Source organism: Physeter macrocephalus, chromosome 19, assembly GCF_002837175.3.
Source record: "Physeter macrocephalus isolate SW-GA chromosome 19, ASM283717v5, whole genome shotgun sequence".
Lineage (NCBI taxonomy): Eukaryota > Metazoa > Chordata > Mammalia > Artiodactyla > Physeteridae > Physeter > Physeter macrocephalus.
In genome coordinates this window covers 20663612-20683125 of record NC_041232.1, presented here as the reverse complement: position 1 = coordinate 20683125, position 19514 = coordinate 20663612, and the positions used below count along the sequence as shown (strand labels likewise).

The window sequence follows — 19514 nt, the reverse complement described above, 5'->3', positions numbered from 1 at the left end:
GGCGCAGTGGTTGAGAGTCCGCCTGCCGATGCAGGGGACACGGGTTCGTGCCCCGTTCCGGGAGGATCCCACGTGCCGCGGAGCGGCTGGGCCCGTGAGCCATGGCTGCTGGGCCTGCGCGTCCGGAGCCTGTGCTCCGTGGTGGGAGGGGCCACAACAGTGAGAGGCCCGCGTACCGCAAAAAAAACAAGGGGGAGCCCCGAGAACAGACAGCTCTTTCAAGAAGTGGGCCATAAAGGGAGGATCAGGATAGGAGTTAGAGGCCCCTCCCTTGGGTCTGGTCTGAAACCCTCTCCTGGTAGCTCCAACCCATCCCCTTTGGAGGTCCCCTAGTGGAGCCAGAAATGGTGTCTGCCCAGACATCCCACTGAATATCTCCCGTAGAATCTGGAGCTTAGACTAGGGCTCCAAATCTCCAGCTTTCCTCAAATCCCCTCAATTCCTAATTCCTGTCACCCCTCCCCTTTAAACAGCATTAAGCTGGGACTTCCCTGGTGGTCCAGTGGGTAAGAATCCACGCTCCCAATGCAGGGGACCAGGGTTCGATCCCTGGTCGGGGAACTAGATCCCACATGCCACAACTAAGAGTCCGCATGCTGCAGCGAAGAGCCGGTGTGCTGCAACTAAGACCGAGCACAGCCAAAATAAATAAATAAATATTTTAAAAATTAAAAAAAAATAAATAGCATTAAGCTGATGTTTACCACCCGAGTTGCTATGACTACGGAATGTCAGAGTGTGCTCCATCTTGAGCTCATACCGTCTTTACTGAAAACAGGTCAGTGAAGAGGGCGGGTAGCTTTTTCAGCAGAATCTGAAGTACTGAAATAAAGATTGTTGAGCCCAAGACCAATCACTCAAAGAAAGTCATTCCCCCCAAAGCAATGAACAGATCCCAAGTCGATTCTTCCGAAGTCCAAAGGCACGGGGACTGGCCAACTGCCAGACTCTTAGAAGTCTTTTTCTTATTATTTAGGCATTTGTTAGTTGCCTCCCCAGTATCTGTTTCTCTTCTCTCCCTCTGGGGGAAACCTTGCCCATTTGGTCATTAATGGGCACGTGGCCCAATGCAGGCCAGTTGCAGAGAGATACAAGTTCTCTGGACCCCTGCAAAGTTCCCCAAAGAGACCTCCCCTCCTCCCAGGAGCAGTGTGGTGTGAGGATGGCGCCTGGGAACTACAGAGGGATGTAGTTCTGCACTGAGCAGGGAGCTCAGAGCTCCAGGGACATAAGTTCGAGCCCACACCACGGAGAGCAAACCGGAAGTCAGCGAGAAAGTGGGTCCTCAGAGCTGCTGGGTCGAGTTGCTGCCTCTATCACGTGATATCGCTTATATGTGGAATCTAGAAAAATGGTACAGATGAACTTATTTGCAAAACAGAAATAGAGTCACAGATGTAGAAAACAAACTCATGGTTACCAAGGAGGAAAGGGGGGTGGGATAAATTGGGAGATTGGGACAGACATATACACACTACTATATATAAAACAGGTAACTCATAAGGACCTACTGTATAGCACAGGGAACTCTACTCAGTGCTCTGTGATGACCTAAATGGGAAGGAAATCCAAAAGAGAGGGGATATATGTATGCATATAGCTGATTCACTTTGCTGTACAGCAGAAACTAACACAACAGCATAAAGCAGCTATATGCCAATAAAAAAAAATTTTTTTTAAGTCGCTGGCTCCGATTAGAGGAACTCTTGCATGCACACATCCTGAATCCATGGCGTCCTGTGAGGTTCCATGACTTGTGTAGAAAGAGGAGAAACTCCCACCAGAAGACAGGCAGCCAGAAAGTTCCAGCTGAAAAGTTGGAAACAGAAAACAGAAAGTCCTTTAAAAAACAAAGGGCAAAGGGAAACATACAAGAAATGAACATCTCCTTGCACCATAAAAATAAGCCAGCTTCCAATGAGACACCGGAGGCCCCGAGTTTCTGGAATTCTTTGCAAAAATGTCAGATCTCTGATAATGACTTTCCAATGCCAACAATCCATGCGTTCAAATGATCATTCTTTGAATGCTTAATGAATAAATACATTGACAAACAGATTACTTTCTAATCATTTTTCCAATGTGTCCACTTCTTCCAAACAGTCAGATCCAAAACAAGCCAGTCTGAACCGGGAAATCGCTCCACTTTCCATAAAGCGTGTGCTTTTCATGTCATTCTCCTCCTGCCCGGATTGTGAATGCTTCTCACATAGCCACGCGTTTTACGGTGCCTCAGAACATTCATGTTTCGATGAGAAATCAAAAGGCTTCTTGTCGGCTGGGATGTTGTGCTTTTCTCTGGGTTTCATGTGTTTGTGTTTGTACCTTATCCATATGTTCCCGGGACATGGCAGCTGTGTCCTGAGCAATCGCCTGCATTTCTTATTCAATTTGCAAAATGTAAACGTGATGTAGTCGGCGCCACAGGCTGTGAGGTCTTCCCCTGGTTACTGGCTATCTCAGTGGAAAGAATCTCAGAAGGGCTCTCTTGTTTTGCATTTCCAGTAGAAAACAGGCTATGCCGGTGAGCCCAACAAGTTCTGTTTCAACCCCATTGACGTTGAGGGTTTTTCCTCCCCAAACTGGGAGATGCCACCTCTAACCTCTTTGGCTGACAGAAGTCCAAAATATCAGATCTACTGCAGTTTGGTGAGGCTCTGGGGACACAATCTCATTCATCACTCCAAGGTGTAAAATTGATCATATAGCAAAATCCATCCAAAATGATTCTGCACCTGGGAATTCCCTCGCGGTCCAGTGGTTAGGACCCAGCACTTCCACTGCACGGGGCACAGGTTCGATCCCTGGTCGGGGAATTAAGATCCCACAAGCCACACATTGCGGCAAAAAAATACCCCCCCCGCCACAAGAAAACAAAAAAACAAAACAAAATTAATCTGCACGTATCCTTTGATTGAGTAATTGCACTTCTCAAAATTTATCCTAATATATATATACCTGCACACTGGTCAAATGACAGACGTGCAAGTTTCCTCTTGGAAGCAGTCATTATACTAGTTAATGCTTTACTTAGGGTCTCTGTGTGCCAGGTACCATTTAAGCACTTTCTACAGATGAGTCACTTCATCCTCACGACTATGGGAGGGAGACAGGTGAGACCAGGAGCTCCACGGAAAGACGAGGAAGCCGAGAGACACCATGAGGTGAAGCAACTTGGCCAAGTATTTACGTAGGGGCCGAAGCCTGGAAACGAGCCAAGTGTCCACCAGTAGAAGAGTGACTGCATCAGTGATGGAGCAGCCATAATCACTTTTTTTCTTTATCATCATTTCTATACTTTTTAAACTTCAACCCTATGAATGTATTCGTCTTCACATATTTGAATAGTTTTATCGAAGTATACTTTACATACCGTGAAATGCACCCATTTTAAGGTGTGCAGTTCAATGTGAATCTGTACAGGTGCGTAATCATCACCACAATCCAGTTTTAGAACCCTTCCATTGATCCCCTCAAGTTCCTGTGCCAGGCTGCAGGTAACCCCCATCCCCGCCCATGGCCCCAGGTAAGTAGGGACCTGCTGTCTGTCTCTATAGTTTTGCCTTTTCTAGAAATTCATATATGTATGTAGTCATACTATATACAGACTCTTGCATCTGGCTTCTTGCACTCAGCATAATTATTTAAAATTTACCCACGCTGTCGCACGAATCACCGGGCAATTCCTTTTTATTCCATCGTATGGATATGCCATAGTGTGTTCATGCATTCACTAGTAGATCGACATTTGGGTCTTTTCCAGTTGGGGGCAATGATGAATAAAGCTGTTAGGAACATTTATAAACAAGTCTCTCATTTCTTTTCGGAAGATACCTAAGACTGGAACTGCTGAGTCATAGGGCAATGCTGTTTAACTTTTTTTCTTTTTAAGTCTGTTTAACTTTTCAAGAAACTAGCAAAACTGTCTCCCAAAGCGACAGCCCCATTTTACATTCCCACCAGCAGAGGGTTCCAGTTTCTCCACATCCTTGTCAACACTTGACATCAGCCGTGTTTTCTATTTTAGCCATCCCATCGGTTAGGCGGTGGTATCTCATTACAGTTTTAACCTGCATTTCCCTAATGACTAGTGGTGTGGAGGATCTTGTTCTGTCTTCAAAAGATACTTAAAAATCTGAATCTGAAAGTAACCTACAGAAACTGAGGAATTTCACATAAAAATCAGGAACTCTGATCTCTCTCCCCCAAATCAGAAAAATCTGACATTCACAGAGACCCAACACCTCTTTTCCCGATCTCCTGCCTTCTTGTTTTTCTGACCTAGGAAAGCTGTACACTGCATACACCGCCTAACAGTAACATTTTTAGTGGGGTCTGGAGCAGCATCCTTTCATCAAACCAACAATGGTTCCAAAGTCAAAGATAGGAACACTCATCCTCAGTGGCGCAACTAAAGTTTTAAATGAGTTCAGGCGAGGCTTCATCCCCAAATGATCCCGCTGAAAATGTACCCACAGCATTTTAGTTTTCAGAGTTTTCAGGATTTGGGATTTCAAACGAGAGATTACGGGTCTGTAACACCTGCTCCCTCAGAAGAAGGTGTGTGCTTTCCAGATCCTGACAGCGCCCACAGAGAGCACCGCCCTGACCTCCGAGGGCATTCTCCCTGGTCCCATGAGCAGGCTCGGGCTTTGGTTAAATGCATTTGCTTCCATTTAAGTCGGTCAAAGACTCTGAGATCTGCTTGTATCTCCCGCTCTTGGAGCCTCCGCCGTCCTTAAAGAATGAAATGACGCCTGTACTCTTTACGGAGCAAACAGACCTTTTCCTTTTCCTGGCAATCCCACCCGGACCCCCCTTGCATCCTCTCCTCAACAGGCCCGCTCCACACTCATAAAAGCTGACTATTTCAAAACCTACTGGCAAATCTTATTAAAGTAATCCCCCTCTCTGAACCCAGATTATTACAGCCACCTTTATGGCAGAATAAAAATTAATTTTCTCCGCTATAATGAGAACTATAAGAATGAAGCACTTGGGACCAAATAAAGATGACAATTAGCTGCAGCAGAATAAACCTACATTTAACACAGTCCAGCAATTTCACTCTGCTCCTATGTCCTCCCTGGTTCCTGTATGAAGGAGGCCGCTGGGTTGGACTCCCTCTCCGGGCCACTGTCGACGGTTCCAGCGAGGGGCTCCGGGCGAAAGACCAGGATTCAAGCCAACGTCTCCGACAAAGGCTACAGGCTTAGTTCAGGACTTGGAGACATTACGAAGGGAGACCAAGTCCTTGTCAGAAACAATGACTTGTGCTGCCTGAGACGGGCAGCTCCCTTCTAGACGCCTGTGGACATCTGCGGTTATTAGCCATTCGGCATGATTATTTACCCCCTTCTGGCAACTGTACTCCAGTTTTCCTTTGGGAGCTATCTCCTCCCTCTGTCTGTATTTCAGCTAACTGCAGTTCCACTCTCATCTCCAGGAATGGGTACTTGACCCAGGCCTGGCCAATCAGAGACCCAGCACAGGTCAGTGATAATAAGGCATAGTACTTCTGTTTGAAATACTTGGCAAGAACTATTAATTCCCTCTGGGCTTTACTGAGAGGCCACCTCATGCCCATATGGATGCACTCAGTATAAGCTCATCCTCAAGGGAAATCCAAGACAAGGAGAGATATTAGGTCCTGGTAACACTATTTGAACTGCTGGATCAAGCCACACGTGAAGCTTTTCAACTACGTGAACCAATACATTCCTATTTTCCCTGTCTAATGTTTTCTGTCTCTTGAAACCAAAAATGCCTTTACTGAGGTAATCACTTTTGAGCATATCACAGGAAAATGACCCCATCATTAAACTGAGCCCTCTGTGATAATAAATAGGGTGTCTGATTCCTCAGAGGGCTGGAGAAGACAGGGTTTCACCTACCAAGACATAATGCCCCAGATCTAGGTCCCAGGCAGGCAGGAAAGCAAGGGGGGTGATACAAGGAGCATGGCTGTCCAATCAAGACTTGGGTGTACAGCAAGGGTTAACGGGACAACACGCTCAGCTTCCCGAAGGGCCGGGGGCTTTGCTCTCCGCCGGGAGGGATGGGCCCGAGCTTCCCAGGTACGGGCTCTTGGTATTTCCAGATGATTTTGATAAACAGCTGGCCCTCCAAGTCCACACTGCCTGGTTTCAAACAGCCTGGAAATTACCCCACTAACAAGGTTGCTCTCTGCCTAGTTCCAACAAAAAGTGGGTGAGCCTGGGCAGTGACCCTCCATGCCATGCAAACCCCACACTGTAAGTTCGACAGAAGGCCGGGACCCCCACAGACCCCACCACACGGCCGATGGGAAGATGGGGCCTGGTCTTTCTTCCCCTTCCTCCTCTCTAGCTTGTAGGTTTCCTCTATCCCCAGTAAGCTGTATTCCCTGTGACCTAGTGGAGTGCATCCTACAGCCTGGTGCAAAACGGGCGGCCAGCCAGACCACTCCAGCTTGCGCGGGCCCTGGAGCGGGGTTGCCCCAGGGCATCTGACTGCTCCCCTGAAGAGCAAGCCTCCCTGTGCGCTCTCTCCGTTTGAACAGAGCCCCTGCTCTGTCAGAGAGAAGGGCCCGCCCACGAGCAGAGGGTGGACAGGCTGCCCCTACCACCCAGGGTCAGTGAGGGGGGGGCGGGCAGCCCAGCCCAGCCCCCCGAGGGGAAGCACAGAGTCAGGGCCTGGCCCAGCAGGACGGGGAGGTTAGTCTGAGGTCACCATTAGTCATGGGGTCTGCAATGGGTCAGGGTCAGCCTGTGGCCAAGAGAAAAGAAGCAGCGGGTGCAACCAGAAGAGAAGGCTGGGAAGCTGCGAGAGTCAAAACTGCTCCTCGTGGGGCTTTGAACTCGAGATGGTGGAGGCATTTGGAGCTACCAGAGCAGAAGTCTCTGCTGTGGAGGGCACGTCCTCATCACTTCCCCTCCTCCTGTCGCTCTGGAGTTCATTATCATCACCAACAGCATCTACGAAGTCCCGCACATTCACGGCACCCCGTTCTGAGCCAAACGCCCTAAGGCACCATCACGCCAGCAAGTCCCTGCACCTGCCCTGTGAGTATAGTTACAGGGGCTGAATTCTCCCCATTCTACAGGTGAGGAAACTGACACTCAGAGAGGACCCAGATCTTATCCAAGGTCACCAGGACGATCCAGCCACCTCTTCCGATTCTCTTACCACGGCACCACCTTACCTGCCTGGGAAACCAAGGTCCCACCGGTGGCCTCTGGGGACACCCAGGGGATCCCAGAGGGTCAGGGCCAGGGAGGAAATCAAGGACATCCAGGCCAGTACCTTTCAGACTTACCTTTTTAGCTCTACAAACTGTGATTCAGACAAACTATATACGATGCGATATTTACGATTTACAACAGAGCGTCTGAAACACAACGAGTGCACGTGTACCAAAGCTCAGCCGAAGAAATAAATCATCACGAGTCAGCTAAAGGCCCTGGGCCCCCTCCCCGATCACGCTCCCCTCCTGACCCCAGAGGAGCCCCTTTTCTGAACTCGGGGTTCCTCAGGGTTGCATCCTTTGTTACCCTGATTACAGCGTATAATGTCTCCTTTCACCAGGATATGCTGTGTTGATTCTGGAATTTGAAACTTCCTATCAATGGCAGCGTGCCCCATCCCTCCGCAGTCTGCATTTTCCACTCCAGCCTGTGTTCGCGAAATTCACGCCTATCGATGCACACTGCTGTCACCCGCTCATTCCGCTACCGCCTCGTATCCCATCGTACGGAAATGCCACATGGATGCGTTCTCCTGCTGGATTTTGAAAGGGGCTCCAAGTTTCGGTGATGACGGGTCATGTTTTAAGAATCACTTCTCGTACGCGTCTCCCTGTTTACATTTATTTGCATTTCCACTTACCTAGGAGCAGAGTTTCAGGAAAGAACAACTTCCTTACGGGGAAGCCAATAAGGATGAGAGCTAAGAGCTTTCTGGATGTAGCAGAGGCAGGTCCGGAGCCCCTCCCGGTAATGCCTACCCGCCCCCTCGGCAGCCCCAAAAGGTGAAGGCTCAGGGTGGAAGCCCAGCAGGCAGGATGACTCGCCGACAGGCACCCATCGCGGAAACGGCTGGACGAGGATCGAAAGCGAGGGTCCCACCCCCAGCCCAGGAAAAGGCAAGGCCGGGGGCTGAGAGAACGTCACCCCCTTCTTAGTGCTGCCCGGCTGGCAAGCCCGGGATGCATGTGGCCTGGTGCTTTTAGCACATCAACTACTTATGAGAGGCGGAGGCACGTGGCCTCTTCTCCGCAGATGCCTGTGAGGCCACGAAAAGCTCTCGGTAGATTTAAGTAACAGTGTTTAATATTTACACAGCACTCACCCTGTGCCAGGGGCCCATCCCAAGCGCTTCACATGTATTAACCCGTTTTCACTTTCCCTACAAGCAGAGGTACCACGGTCAGCTCCATCAGGCGCTGAAATGGAAGCACAGAGAGGTTAAGTCACTTGCTCACAGCCACACAGCTAGCAGGGGCGGAGGCAGAATTTGAAGCCAGGCAGTTGCAGGGTTGCCCACTCCGAGCTCCTACCGGTGTCTAAGGATGTGGTTCGAAAGCCACCTGTGGAACTGACCCTTGAAAACACCCCAAGAACAACTGGAAAGCGGGGACCACCAACACAAGCACAAGCTGGGCCAGGAAGGCGCTGCGGAGTGAAGTAAGCGAGCAGGAGAAAATGAAGAGGGGCTTGGGAGAAGCCCCGCGGCGTATCCTCTGTAGGAGACGTCGCATCCGCACCCAGGCAAATTATCGCTCGGTTGCGATGGGCGATCGTGCTGTGCCTTTTCTAGCCCTGAATCTACCTTCTCTGTGTGCATGCCTGCGTGGTCTCTGTGACCGACATTGTTGGCAAGCCTAGGAGGATGCTCTCTGGGGTGAGGAAAAACAGCGGAAGCCAGGCCAGGGCACCGAAGAACCTGACCCAGCTAACGTCCCCCAGGCCCCCGCACTCCGCCTGGAAGCACAGCGCTCACCCATCCACAACCTGTGCCCGGGTCTCCCCAGCCAGCCGGCCGGCTGGCCTCGCAGACCTGCCAGGTGGCTGCCACGCCAAGGACAGCTCTTTGCACAAAGAAGACGTGTCTCAGCTCATCTCGATTCTAATCGATGAAAGAACAGCCAGGCGGCCTGGTCATTCGCGCCAAAGAAACAAAGTCCATCTCGACTCCTAATCCCTCGGACTCAGCCGAAAGATGACAACAGCCCCTGGCAATGTTGCTAATTTGGGTTGGAAGAAAAGATCTCTGTGCCTCCCTCACGAGGGTTCGTGACCTTGAGCTGTTCCCAGCTTAGAGGCTTTGCAGGGTCCAGGCCCTGGCTCGCTCGGCCTCTTGCCGGAAGAAGTGGCTGAGCCTCTCGTGAGCCTGCGTGCAGAGGTGCCTACTCAGTGCGGAGCAAGATGCCCACGGGAGCCCGCTTGTCCCCTGTCCTCCGGTCCTCCCAGCCCACCCAGGGCAGAAGGCCGTTTCTACTTGGAAACCTGCTCTGAGCGGGATGGAGGGGCCGGCCTGCCCCCTGCTGTCAAGTCGATGTCAGATTTCAGCAAGACCTCCACCTACTGAGGACAGGCTGTAGAAAACAAGACGTTGTTAATGTTTTCAGACACCCACACGACAATCGAGGCTGGTTCCCAAAGCTGAGCCGGCTGCTTGGCCGCAAATTGGGTGGAGATTTGCAGAGAAAGAAAACATCATCGAATTCACTCCGCACACTCAGCTGAAGTGCTCTGCACACAGTTATATACGAGCTCACACACCGCCCAGGCGGGTGCTGGATGGAGAGAACAGAGGCGGGAAAAGATGCACTGGCCCCAGTGATAGGAGTTCCACTCAATCTGTATGTATACTGAAAGCCCCTCGTGTGCCCGGGAACAGAGAACCAGAGACGCCCCAATAGAGAGAACTGCCTTGGTGACATGCAGCACCAACTGTGGACTTTGCAGGGCCTCATGCAAAGTGAAGACGCAGGAGCCCTTGTTCAAAAATTATTAAGAATTTCCAGCCGGCGACAGCAAAGCATTGAACAAAGTACGAGGGTGGCGCTCTGTGTTACTGCACGGGTCACACGTCCACGAAGCCAGCAGAGGATGCGCGTGACAGAAACATAGCTCAAGCCAATGGAAGGAAGGAAGGAAGGAAGGAAGGAGGGAGGGAAAGAAGCAAGGGGAGTCAAGAAAGAGGATATTTTATATTTAACTCTAGAAAAGACGAATCTAACCCACAGTGGCAGAAAGCATAACAATGGTTACCTGGGGCTGGAGAGGGTTAGATGGAGTGGGAGATGTACCGTATGGAAAGTGGTATAAGGTATTTGGGGGGGTGATGAAAATGTTCTATATCTCAATTATGGTGAAGATTAAATGTGTATATAAATTGTCAAAATTCACCAAAATACTATACACTTAAAATGAGTATATTAAATTGTACGTAAATGATACTTCAATAAAGTTGATTTAAAAAAAAAAAAAGAAAAGAAAGAGAGGAAAGCAAAGAAAAAGGAAAAGAAAAAAGAAATGTACTGGACCATGCAACTCACACCCCAGGAATTGTTTACGCCTGCCTGGACCCAGCGATTCGCATAATCATAAATGTCAACGTTTATCAAGCCTTGCTGTGTTTCGGCCACTGTTCTAAGGGATTTACATGTATTAACTCATTTACTTGTCATAACAACTTTCTGAGGTCGGTTTCTACTATCTCCACTTTATTTTTTTCATGGCATCTCGTGACGTATTTTACAGTTGCAAGTTTGTGCTTTTTGTCCCCTGTGATTCTAATTTATTTATTTTTTTGTTTGTTTATTATTGAAGTATAGTAGATTTACAATGTTGTCCCAATCTCTGCTGTACAGCAAAGTGACTCAGTTAAACATATATAGACACTATATTTTCATATTCTTTTCCATGATGGTTCATCCCAGGAGATTGACTAGAGTTCCCTGTGCTATGCATTAGGACCTTGTCGTTTCTCCGTTCTAAATGTAACAGTTGGCATCTACCAGCCCCAAACTCCCTGTCCATCCCTCTCCCTCCCCCCGTCCCCCTTGGCAACCGTCAGTCTGTTCTCTATGCGTGTGAGTCTGTTTCAGGCACAGGATGATTAAGTAGTTTGCGCAAGGTTCCAAATCCAGTCCGTAGCCAAGCCAGCATTCAACCCCTGGCGATCGGAGCCCGAGCTCGCGCTAGAGATGTTCCAGAGAAATCATACAGAGTCCTCGTCCTCAGCATGGACAGGCTTCTGCATGACACAGGCAGCACCCAGTGGCCTATGGGGCAGAGGCAGAAGGTCTTAAGGGAGCTCTCTCCATGGGTTTATGGTCTGTGCTTTAGGGATGACCCATTCCAGACACCGCCCCATCATGGCTCTCCCAGTAACTTCACAGTAACGGACAGACAACGGACTGGGGAAGATGACGCGGTCTACAGAGCCTGCTCTGTCACCTCTGAACGCACACCTGAGTCTTGACAGATTTCTGCGAGATGAAACCTGTAAGAGCAGCTCTCGGGGAAAGTGCCTATCAGACGTTTCTTGGGTGGCTGCCCCAAGTGGAATGCAACCGTCCCGATGCGTTAGCTGTGTCGTTCATCAGCCCCGCAGGGCCCGGGAGCAGAGGCCGATCTCCGCAGAGATGGTGGCACTCGGCCTGGGGTTTTCCAAACGGTGCAGAGACATCTACCCGGGGACCCCAGGGGGCCGCCCTAGGAGCAGATCTGGCTACCGCCGAGTATTCATGCTGAACGTGGGTTTACTATCAACTTTTTAAAACAGAGCTCGACTCCAGGATTCTTGTAGCAATGGTTGATTCTGGAGCAGGAATGTACCAGATGAACCTAGAATAGCTTGTGCCAGGGAATAGGAGAACGCTCCAAAACTGACAGGGATGGGTCAGGAGGACACGTGAGGCGGTTTGAAAGGAGCGCTTGCCGGCCAAAGCTGGGGTGATTTAGAGCATCCGAACAAGGAGTGACTCCATGGCTGAAACACACGGAGTATGCTAAAATCCCTGAGTTCACAGTGATAGTCAAATAACGAAAACAGGGAGAGTCCACAGGGCTGGATTTCTGACTTCTCTTGAAAACCTGGAAGATCTGGTAGCATCAGACCCGCACTCCCGTATGACTACAACTGGCCAGGGCTGGGGAGTCTCTCACAGGCTCAGCACATGGGTCCCCACCACTCCCTATTACCTGACCTGGAGAGAGAGTCCCAGGAGCTCTTTCGCTGCCGTGTGAGCACCCAGTTCCCTCCTTTACACCACGTGCCTGTCACTTTGATCTGAAATGTCCTTTCCCATCTGGCACATCCCTCATCCAGCCATCCTGGGAAGTCAGATCTGGCCTGACCGGTAAAAGCAGATACCACTCCAGCTTCCCCCAGGCTGCTTCTCACAAGGCCAGGAAGGACAGAGCAAGCTACTGAAAAAAGATGTATCATATTCCTCACACACCCTCCCTGCCCTCTGAATTGTCCACTCTCTGCCGTATTTGTTTGGGGTTTTGAGCAGAGAGGCACCGCGATATGATTTACATTTTTAAAGACTCATTCTGGCTCCTTAACGAGAACAGACTGTAAAGAGACCAGCATGAAAGCAGGGAGACATGATGGGCTCATGGCAGATCCCAGGCAGGATGCGATGGGGCTTGGATCCAGGTGGAGAGGAAGGAGGCGATCAGATCCTGGGTATTTGAAGCTAGGGGTGACATGACTTGTGCACCTGAGCAAACCGGAAGGACGAATTGCCACCAGTTGCCGGGTGTGTTTTGTGAATGTAAAATTTTCATGCCTACTTCAATTAATTTAGAATCCCAATTAATTTTGATTTTAAACCACCACCCGGAAGCGGCAGCTGCCTCCCCTCACAACCCAGGATCGAAATGGTCTCACGTTTATAACAGTGGCCCGGCTACCCTACGACTAATAAACAGAGGTGCCATGCGGGGTGAGTGCTAAAGAGCCAGGAACATCCTGAAGTGTGAATTTCCCTTTGAAAGGGCCATGGACTACAGAATTCTTCCACAAACACCGCCACTGCCACTCACCCACCTTTCGTCATGCTCAGTTATGTCTAAGAATATGTGAATATCTTCCCAAAATAGCCCAGAGGAACGAGCAGGAAAAATTCCACCCTGAAAGGTCTTTTACAGAAGAGTTTGGAAGCCTGGAAACAGGTGTGGACAACTGAACAGTCTCAGGCGCCAGAACTCGGTGATGGGCCGCCTGACGTGACGTCGTATTTCATTTTTATAACCGCTCCGCCTTTGCCTTGAGTCAAGGAGACGTCCTAAGACCGTTTCTCAAATCAACAAGCCCACTGGCGGACAGACAGGAGGTGTCCTTCTGATACCTCTCTGCTCGATAAGGGAAAGAACCACTGAGTGGGGGGAAGGGAGAAAGGTCACAGGTGTCTCTCTGCGTGGCTGGCCACTGTCGCCATGGTAACCAGAGGCCTAGCAGACCAGGTGGCCATGGAGAGGCAGCCCCGTGGAGTCCCATGGCTGGGAGCTTTCAGAGCAGAGAAGCCTGGCCTCCCTGGAGGATGGGGATGGTTATGCTGACTTGAGGATGGGACTCTAACTGATATGCCTGGGTTCTGAGCCAAGCATCCCTGCTTATTAACTGTGGACCCCGGAGCTTACGCAAAGGCTCCCAACCTCAGTTTCCTCATCTGTAAAATGGGAGAGACAACAGGTGTTGTGCGGTGTTAAGGAGACCGTGCAAGGTCTTAACGCATCGAGTGGCCCTCAGTGATTCTGCTACCATACCAGCCACAGTCCACACGGCCGTCTCCATCCAGGCCAGCCATGCCACTACCCACTGGCAGATCTGGCTAAACGCCTGTACAGGACTAAGGATGGCTTTGCCCACCTTGGGGTGGACGGTGTTTTCCAAAGATGGTCGCACCAGTATATCCAGGCCACATGCCCTTCTTACGACCGACATCGACACACCTCCGTGGGCCAACGTGCCCTCCTCCTGAGTAGGAATTGGCCTGTGACGACAGCGGAAGTGACTCCATGTGACTTCTGAGACTAAGGCAATGCAGCTGCTGCCTGGTCCCCTTGGGATGCCCAGCCTTGCAACGGGCCGCCGTTACTGTGAGGAAGGCGGGCAACCGTGGGGGTGGTTATGCTTGGCTCAGAACTCACCATCCTCAACCACACGGGGAGCCCCACGGAGGCGGCCCCGCCACAGCCCAGCTGAGGTCCTGCTGGGACCCAGCGTCAACCTCCAGACACGTGAGCCAGCAAGTCTTCAGATGATTCCTTCCAGATGCCCCAGAGGATGGCGAAAGTTACAGAGACAGCTGCCCCTGTCAAACCCTGGCCCAGTCGTCGATTAGAAAGCAAAATAAATGTCATCGTTGGGCTGCCTTGTTCTGCAACAACACATAAGCAGAACACCACTCAAGCTGCTCACTGCAAATCTCCTTGAGGGCTCAGCCAGGAGATAGACTTGGCCAAGGAAACACATCTCCATTACCTCTTCAGTAATGAACTCTAGAAGGGGAAGAGCAGGTGCTGATTTATGCCTGTTATAGCGTCCATTTCCCCCAAGAATGGAAATCCATGACCACAAGGACCATGTCCGAGCTTTCCCTGCCTGGAACAGAGCCTGGCACGTAGTAGGTACCCAGCGAGTATCGGTGGAATGAAAGAGAACATCCAACACAAAAAGACTCAAATAATTAAGATCCTAGAGTGTGGGAATTTTCCATCTTGATGTCCATCGGTAATGACAATAACCAAATTAATAAAAGCAAGCTGTAAATATCCAATCTTTCTATCCTTGAAAGAATCAGCATCTGGAAGGCGGAAGAAGACAGATAAAGTGGTAGTTTTCTTTTCAAAGCTTTCTCTATGTCTATGAAAAGAAAAAGAGCATCTTATTCTGTATGGCATATAAAACCACAGCATTATAAAAATACACAATGAAGAATCTGAATGTTTTCTGACTAGGGTGTTCACCTCAGGACTGGTTGTAGTAGCGGATCACTGGAGTCAGCCTAAATGCCCATCATTTGGAGAAGAGGAAATAAACCACGGTGCAAAGGAATATTACACAGCAGGTAAAAAGAATGAGGGAGGGCTAAACGTGCTAAGGTGGATAGGTCTACAAGATACATTGTTGGCTGAAAAAAAGCAAGTTGCAGAATACTATGGCCAATACAACACTGAGATAAAAATTTTAAATGCACAGAAGTAATATATTGTTCATGGTTCTCCATATAGGTAAAACATAAAAATGGTTTGCAAGGGTGCAAGATAAATTCATAATTGTGATAGCCTTTGGGGAGGGAGATGAGTTATGCAAAAGAGAATGTCAACTTCTTCTGTAATGTTGGGGTTATTTTTAATAAAATAATCAAAGACATTACAAATGTGACAAACTGTTAACAGCTGACATTCCTAGGTGCTAAGTACACTGATGTTGGTTACGTTACTCTTTGTACTTTTCACATTATTTTGTTTCTCAAAATAGAAATTACAATTTAAAAAAAAAAAAAAAGAAAGTAAAGGCTTTTCACACCCTGCTAGGAGACTGTGAATGGCAACACCATTTTAGAGGGAAATGTATTAAAATGGCAATTGCATCAACCTTTGGACACAGCAATCTCATGCCTCAGTGTCTACCCTGGAGAAGGGCATGCGCGTTCTCAGGGCAGATGCCAGGATGCTAACTGAGCACTGTCTGTAGCAGCAAAAACTTGGAAATAGCTTAAATGTCCACGAGTGGGGAAGAGCCACAGAATCTGCGGCAGCCCCATATTCTACAACAGTATACAGCAGTGGCAAAGAGTGATGTGGACATCTATGAAATGGTGTGAAACCATCTCCGCAATGTATGGTCGAGAGAGAAAAAGAAAGCAAGTTGCAGAAAATTATGCGAAGTATAGCATTTATTTGTCTAAGTACTGTATTTTTCTACAGGTACGCATGTTTATATTTAACTGCATAGAAAAGTTCTGAAATAAAGAAAAAGCTGTAATAACTGTGGTTATCTCTGATGAGAAAGCGTGGTAGAGAAGCGGGGTTTGGGATAATGATCATAATAGTTGTGACCCCTATTTGTGCCATTTTAATTTTCACGTGGATAAATAATAGTAGCAGTAATAATAATAATGCAAACCTTAAGATGGTGCCTCCTGTTTGCCAGACGCTGTTCTAAGTGCTTTTCATATGTTTATCCATTTAATCCAACGTCAGCCTTAGGAGGTTGGGTGCTATCATTATTCCTATTTTACAGGAAGGATCCCAAGGCACAGAGAGGTTAAGAAGCTTACCTAGGGAATTCCCCAGCAGTCCAGTGGTTAGGACTCGGCATTTTCACTGCCGTGGCCCCAGGTTCAATCCCTGGTCCGGGCACTAAGATCCCCACAAGCTATGAGGTTCGGCCAAAAAAAAAAAGAAACTTACCAAAATCAAAGAGAGTAACAATTGTGACAGACTGAAACATAATAATTTTGTATAAATCCATGGGTTTGTAATAATAATGCACAAAACCTTCCTAAATCTACACCATTCATTCACTCGTTTAAAAATGAGTCCTCTTCACATGCCAGGAAGAAACACCTGACCTTGTGGAGTGGACGTTTTAGTGGGAAAAAGAAAGATCATCCACAGAATAAAAAAGTAAAATGTATAGCGTGTTAGACGGTAGCAAGGGCCATGAAGAAAAAGAAAGACAGGAAGGGGGATAAAGAATGTTGGCAGGAGTGAGGTGGGGTGATCACAATGTTATGCAGGAAGGTCAAGAACCTTCTCTCAGCAAGGGCCACTGGCAGAAAGGTCTGAGAAGGTGAGGGTGAGAGAAAGGATGGGTTCCAGGAAGAGGGGAGAGCAGGTGCAAATGTCCTGAGGTAGAAACGTGCCTTGAAAATGCCAGGGCCAGTAGAAAGCCATTGTCCCCAGAGTGGGTCAAGTCAACAGATAGGTTGAAGACCTAGTGGAGAAGCCTGCTCACTTAGGACATTCTGGTCCATTTTAAGGATATTGGCTTTTACTTGGAATGAGACAGGAGCCATTGAAACATTTTGAACAGGGGAGGGATGTGGTCCAATTAACACTTAGCAGAGCTGCTCTGGTCGCTGTGGTAAGAAAGGATTGGGGTGAAGTGAGGCCAGGGAGCAGGGAGACCAGGCAGAAGGCTACTGCAGTAGTCCAGGTGAACAATGATGGTGGCTAGGGGCAGGGTCAGGCAGTACAGCTGGGGAGAAGGGGTCAGATTCCGGATATATTTAGAAGGCAGAGTCTCAAGAATTGCTGATGGCTTGGATGTGATAGAGGAAAGGAATCAAAGATGGCTCCAGGCTTTGCAACCTGAGCCGCTGGAAGGATGGAGTGGCCATCAACAGAAATAGGGAAGGCTGCAGGAGGAATGGGTTCAGAGCAAAGACCAGGTAAGGAGGAGATGCCCATGAGACCTCCAGGGAGATATGTCACGTAGACAGACAGAGAAGTCTAGCGCGCAGGGGAGGAGTTGGCTGGAGATGAATAAGCCTCATGAACCATCTGCTAAAACCTGAGATTCCAAGAGCTACACTGGACTACAGGTGTGTTTTGTGAAGCTTGCATAGTATTTTTAATTTAGATTTATTTCCTACATTTCTCATAAAAGTCCAGATTCCAGCCAAGGTTGAAAAATTGGAAAATCTGGCCACTCTGGACCCCAGTTCCTGCCTGGAGATGAGCAGCGTCTGCTCTCATTGGACCAGGCAGTGAAGGCAGCCCCCAGCTGGCCAAACGAACTCATCACGTCACCTGCCTTGCCCCTGGGGCATCTGAGTTTCCGTTCCTGGCACCAGACGCTAAAAAAAATGAATCTCTGCTTTGACAACCGCTATAGCAACAAAACTAGTGAAGCCTGGAACTTTTGATTTTTCTTCTTCTCTCTCCAAAAAAGCACATTACGACGCTCTCTCAGACAAAACAAATTAATATAATCTCTAACTTCAGTGAAGTATGAAGTTATTAAACACATACGGCAACAGAGAAAGACAGAGACTCAACACCAGCCAGCCATGAATGAACACAAACAGTCCCATCTGGTCCGCATTTGCCTCCTCTTTCAAACTTGAGATCCCCACCAAAACAAAAATTACAGGTCGGTAACCTGTTAGGACGTTGTCGGCCACACCACAGCACAGAGATTTGCACTCCCCGGCCCAGATCAGCCAAATGGAGATCAATGCATCAATAAAATGCAATGACGCGTTAACGCAAAACTTAAAATTAAGATTAAATGCTTTTTAGCCCAATCTTAGGAAAACCTAATAAAGAATGAACTGTCCACAACATCATGGAATTTCACTCCAGGTTTTGCTTTCTGTCAGGACTTCTTAGATCATCAACTTTTAACAGACAGGCTTCCCCCAGCTTGGGGACGTGCAGCTGCCGTCACACACGGTGCTGACAGGTCAGTAAAACTGGATCTTGCTTTCCCATCAGAACTTCAGGTATGAGCTCCAGCGGACGCATCCACGCCAGGCCAGATCCCAGCCTCGGGAACAGCATGTGCAGGTTTGCAGTTCGGAGATGTCAGCAATATTCACTCCCCCAGGCCTCTGAGAGCTGAAGGGGAACTCCCCAGCTAAACTCCTGCCTATGTCTGAGCACCATGATGGCAACTCCCGGAGGACGTCGGAGGATGGGTTGGAAAGTAAGCAGGTGGCCCTTGTAAGGCTGCAGGAGCATATGGACATACCCCAAGGAGCTGGGGCGTTCTCCTCTCCACGAAGAGGAGGGTCCAACCTCTCCCAGAGTTGCTAATAAAAAACAACGAGGCCCACATCCTGAAAATCCAAACTTCTGTTCTACCTGCAACAAGGCAAGGGTTCCAGTAGAATGACTGTCACAAAGGACGATGACTTACAATACTGTCTTCTCAGGTGTGATACACGCACCAAATGATGGGAGGTGGTACAGGAATAAACTGTTTTTTAATTTTAGTAAGATTTATTTTAATATCTATTAGAAAAATACACAACCGCCATATTGTGACAGAAACTACCAAATGTCCTCTCTCCCCTTCTTTTATGTCAATAGAATCCCCAAAATTTCTCACAGAAGAAACTACATATCCCTGCTTCCCTTGCAGCTAGGTGTAGACATATGACTGAGTTCTGACCAATGGGATTTGAGCAGCAGTGATGACAAAAGGGGGTGTGTCCTCCACATCCTCTTTCCACCTTCCCATTGGCTGGAATGTGGGCGTGGAGGGGGGGGCCATCTTGGATCACGTGGTTGAGTGCATCACTTAGGGAAGGTGGAACAAGATAGGAATACAAGTCCCTGACTCTGCACTGACTCTGGGCGGCTTCCACCCAAACTCTTATTACGTAAGAGAGAAGTAAATGTCTGGATTTATCTATGCCACCATAACAGTGGGGTTCTTGGGCGGGGGGGGGGGTCCTCTCTGACTGCAAGCAACCTGAAGTCTAACTAAACCCATGATTTCACAGATAGCATTGCTTAGGGTGGAGAATAATTCATTTACAAAACAGTGAGTTGAGG

At 48.7% G+C, this 19514-nt stretch overlaps 1 protein-coding gene across 1 annotated transcript in view; it reads right to left on the bottom strand.

Annotated features, from left to right (window-relative positions):
• Window positions 1-13944, bottom strand: part of LOC102980712 (transmembrane protein 132B) — a 264321-nt gene extending 250377 nt beyond the window's left edge. The window contains exon 1 of the mRNA XM_024120951.2: window positions 13767-13944. Coding sequence (XP_023976719.1) covers window positions 13767-13944 — 178 coding nt within the window. The remainder of the gene's footprint in view (window positions 1-13766) is intronic.
• Window positions 13945-19514: the final 5570 nt, after the last annotated feature.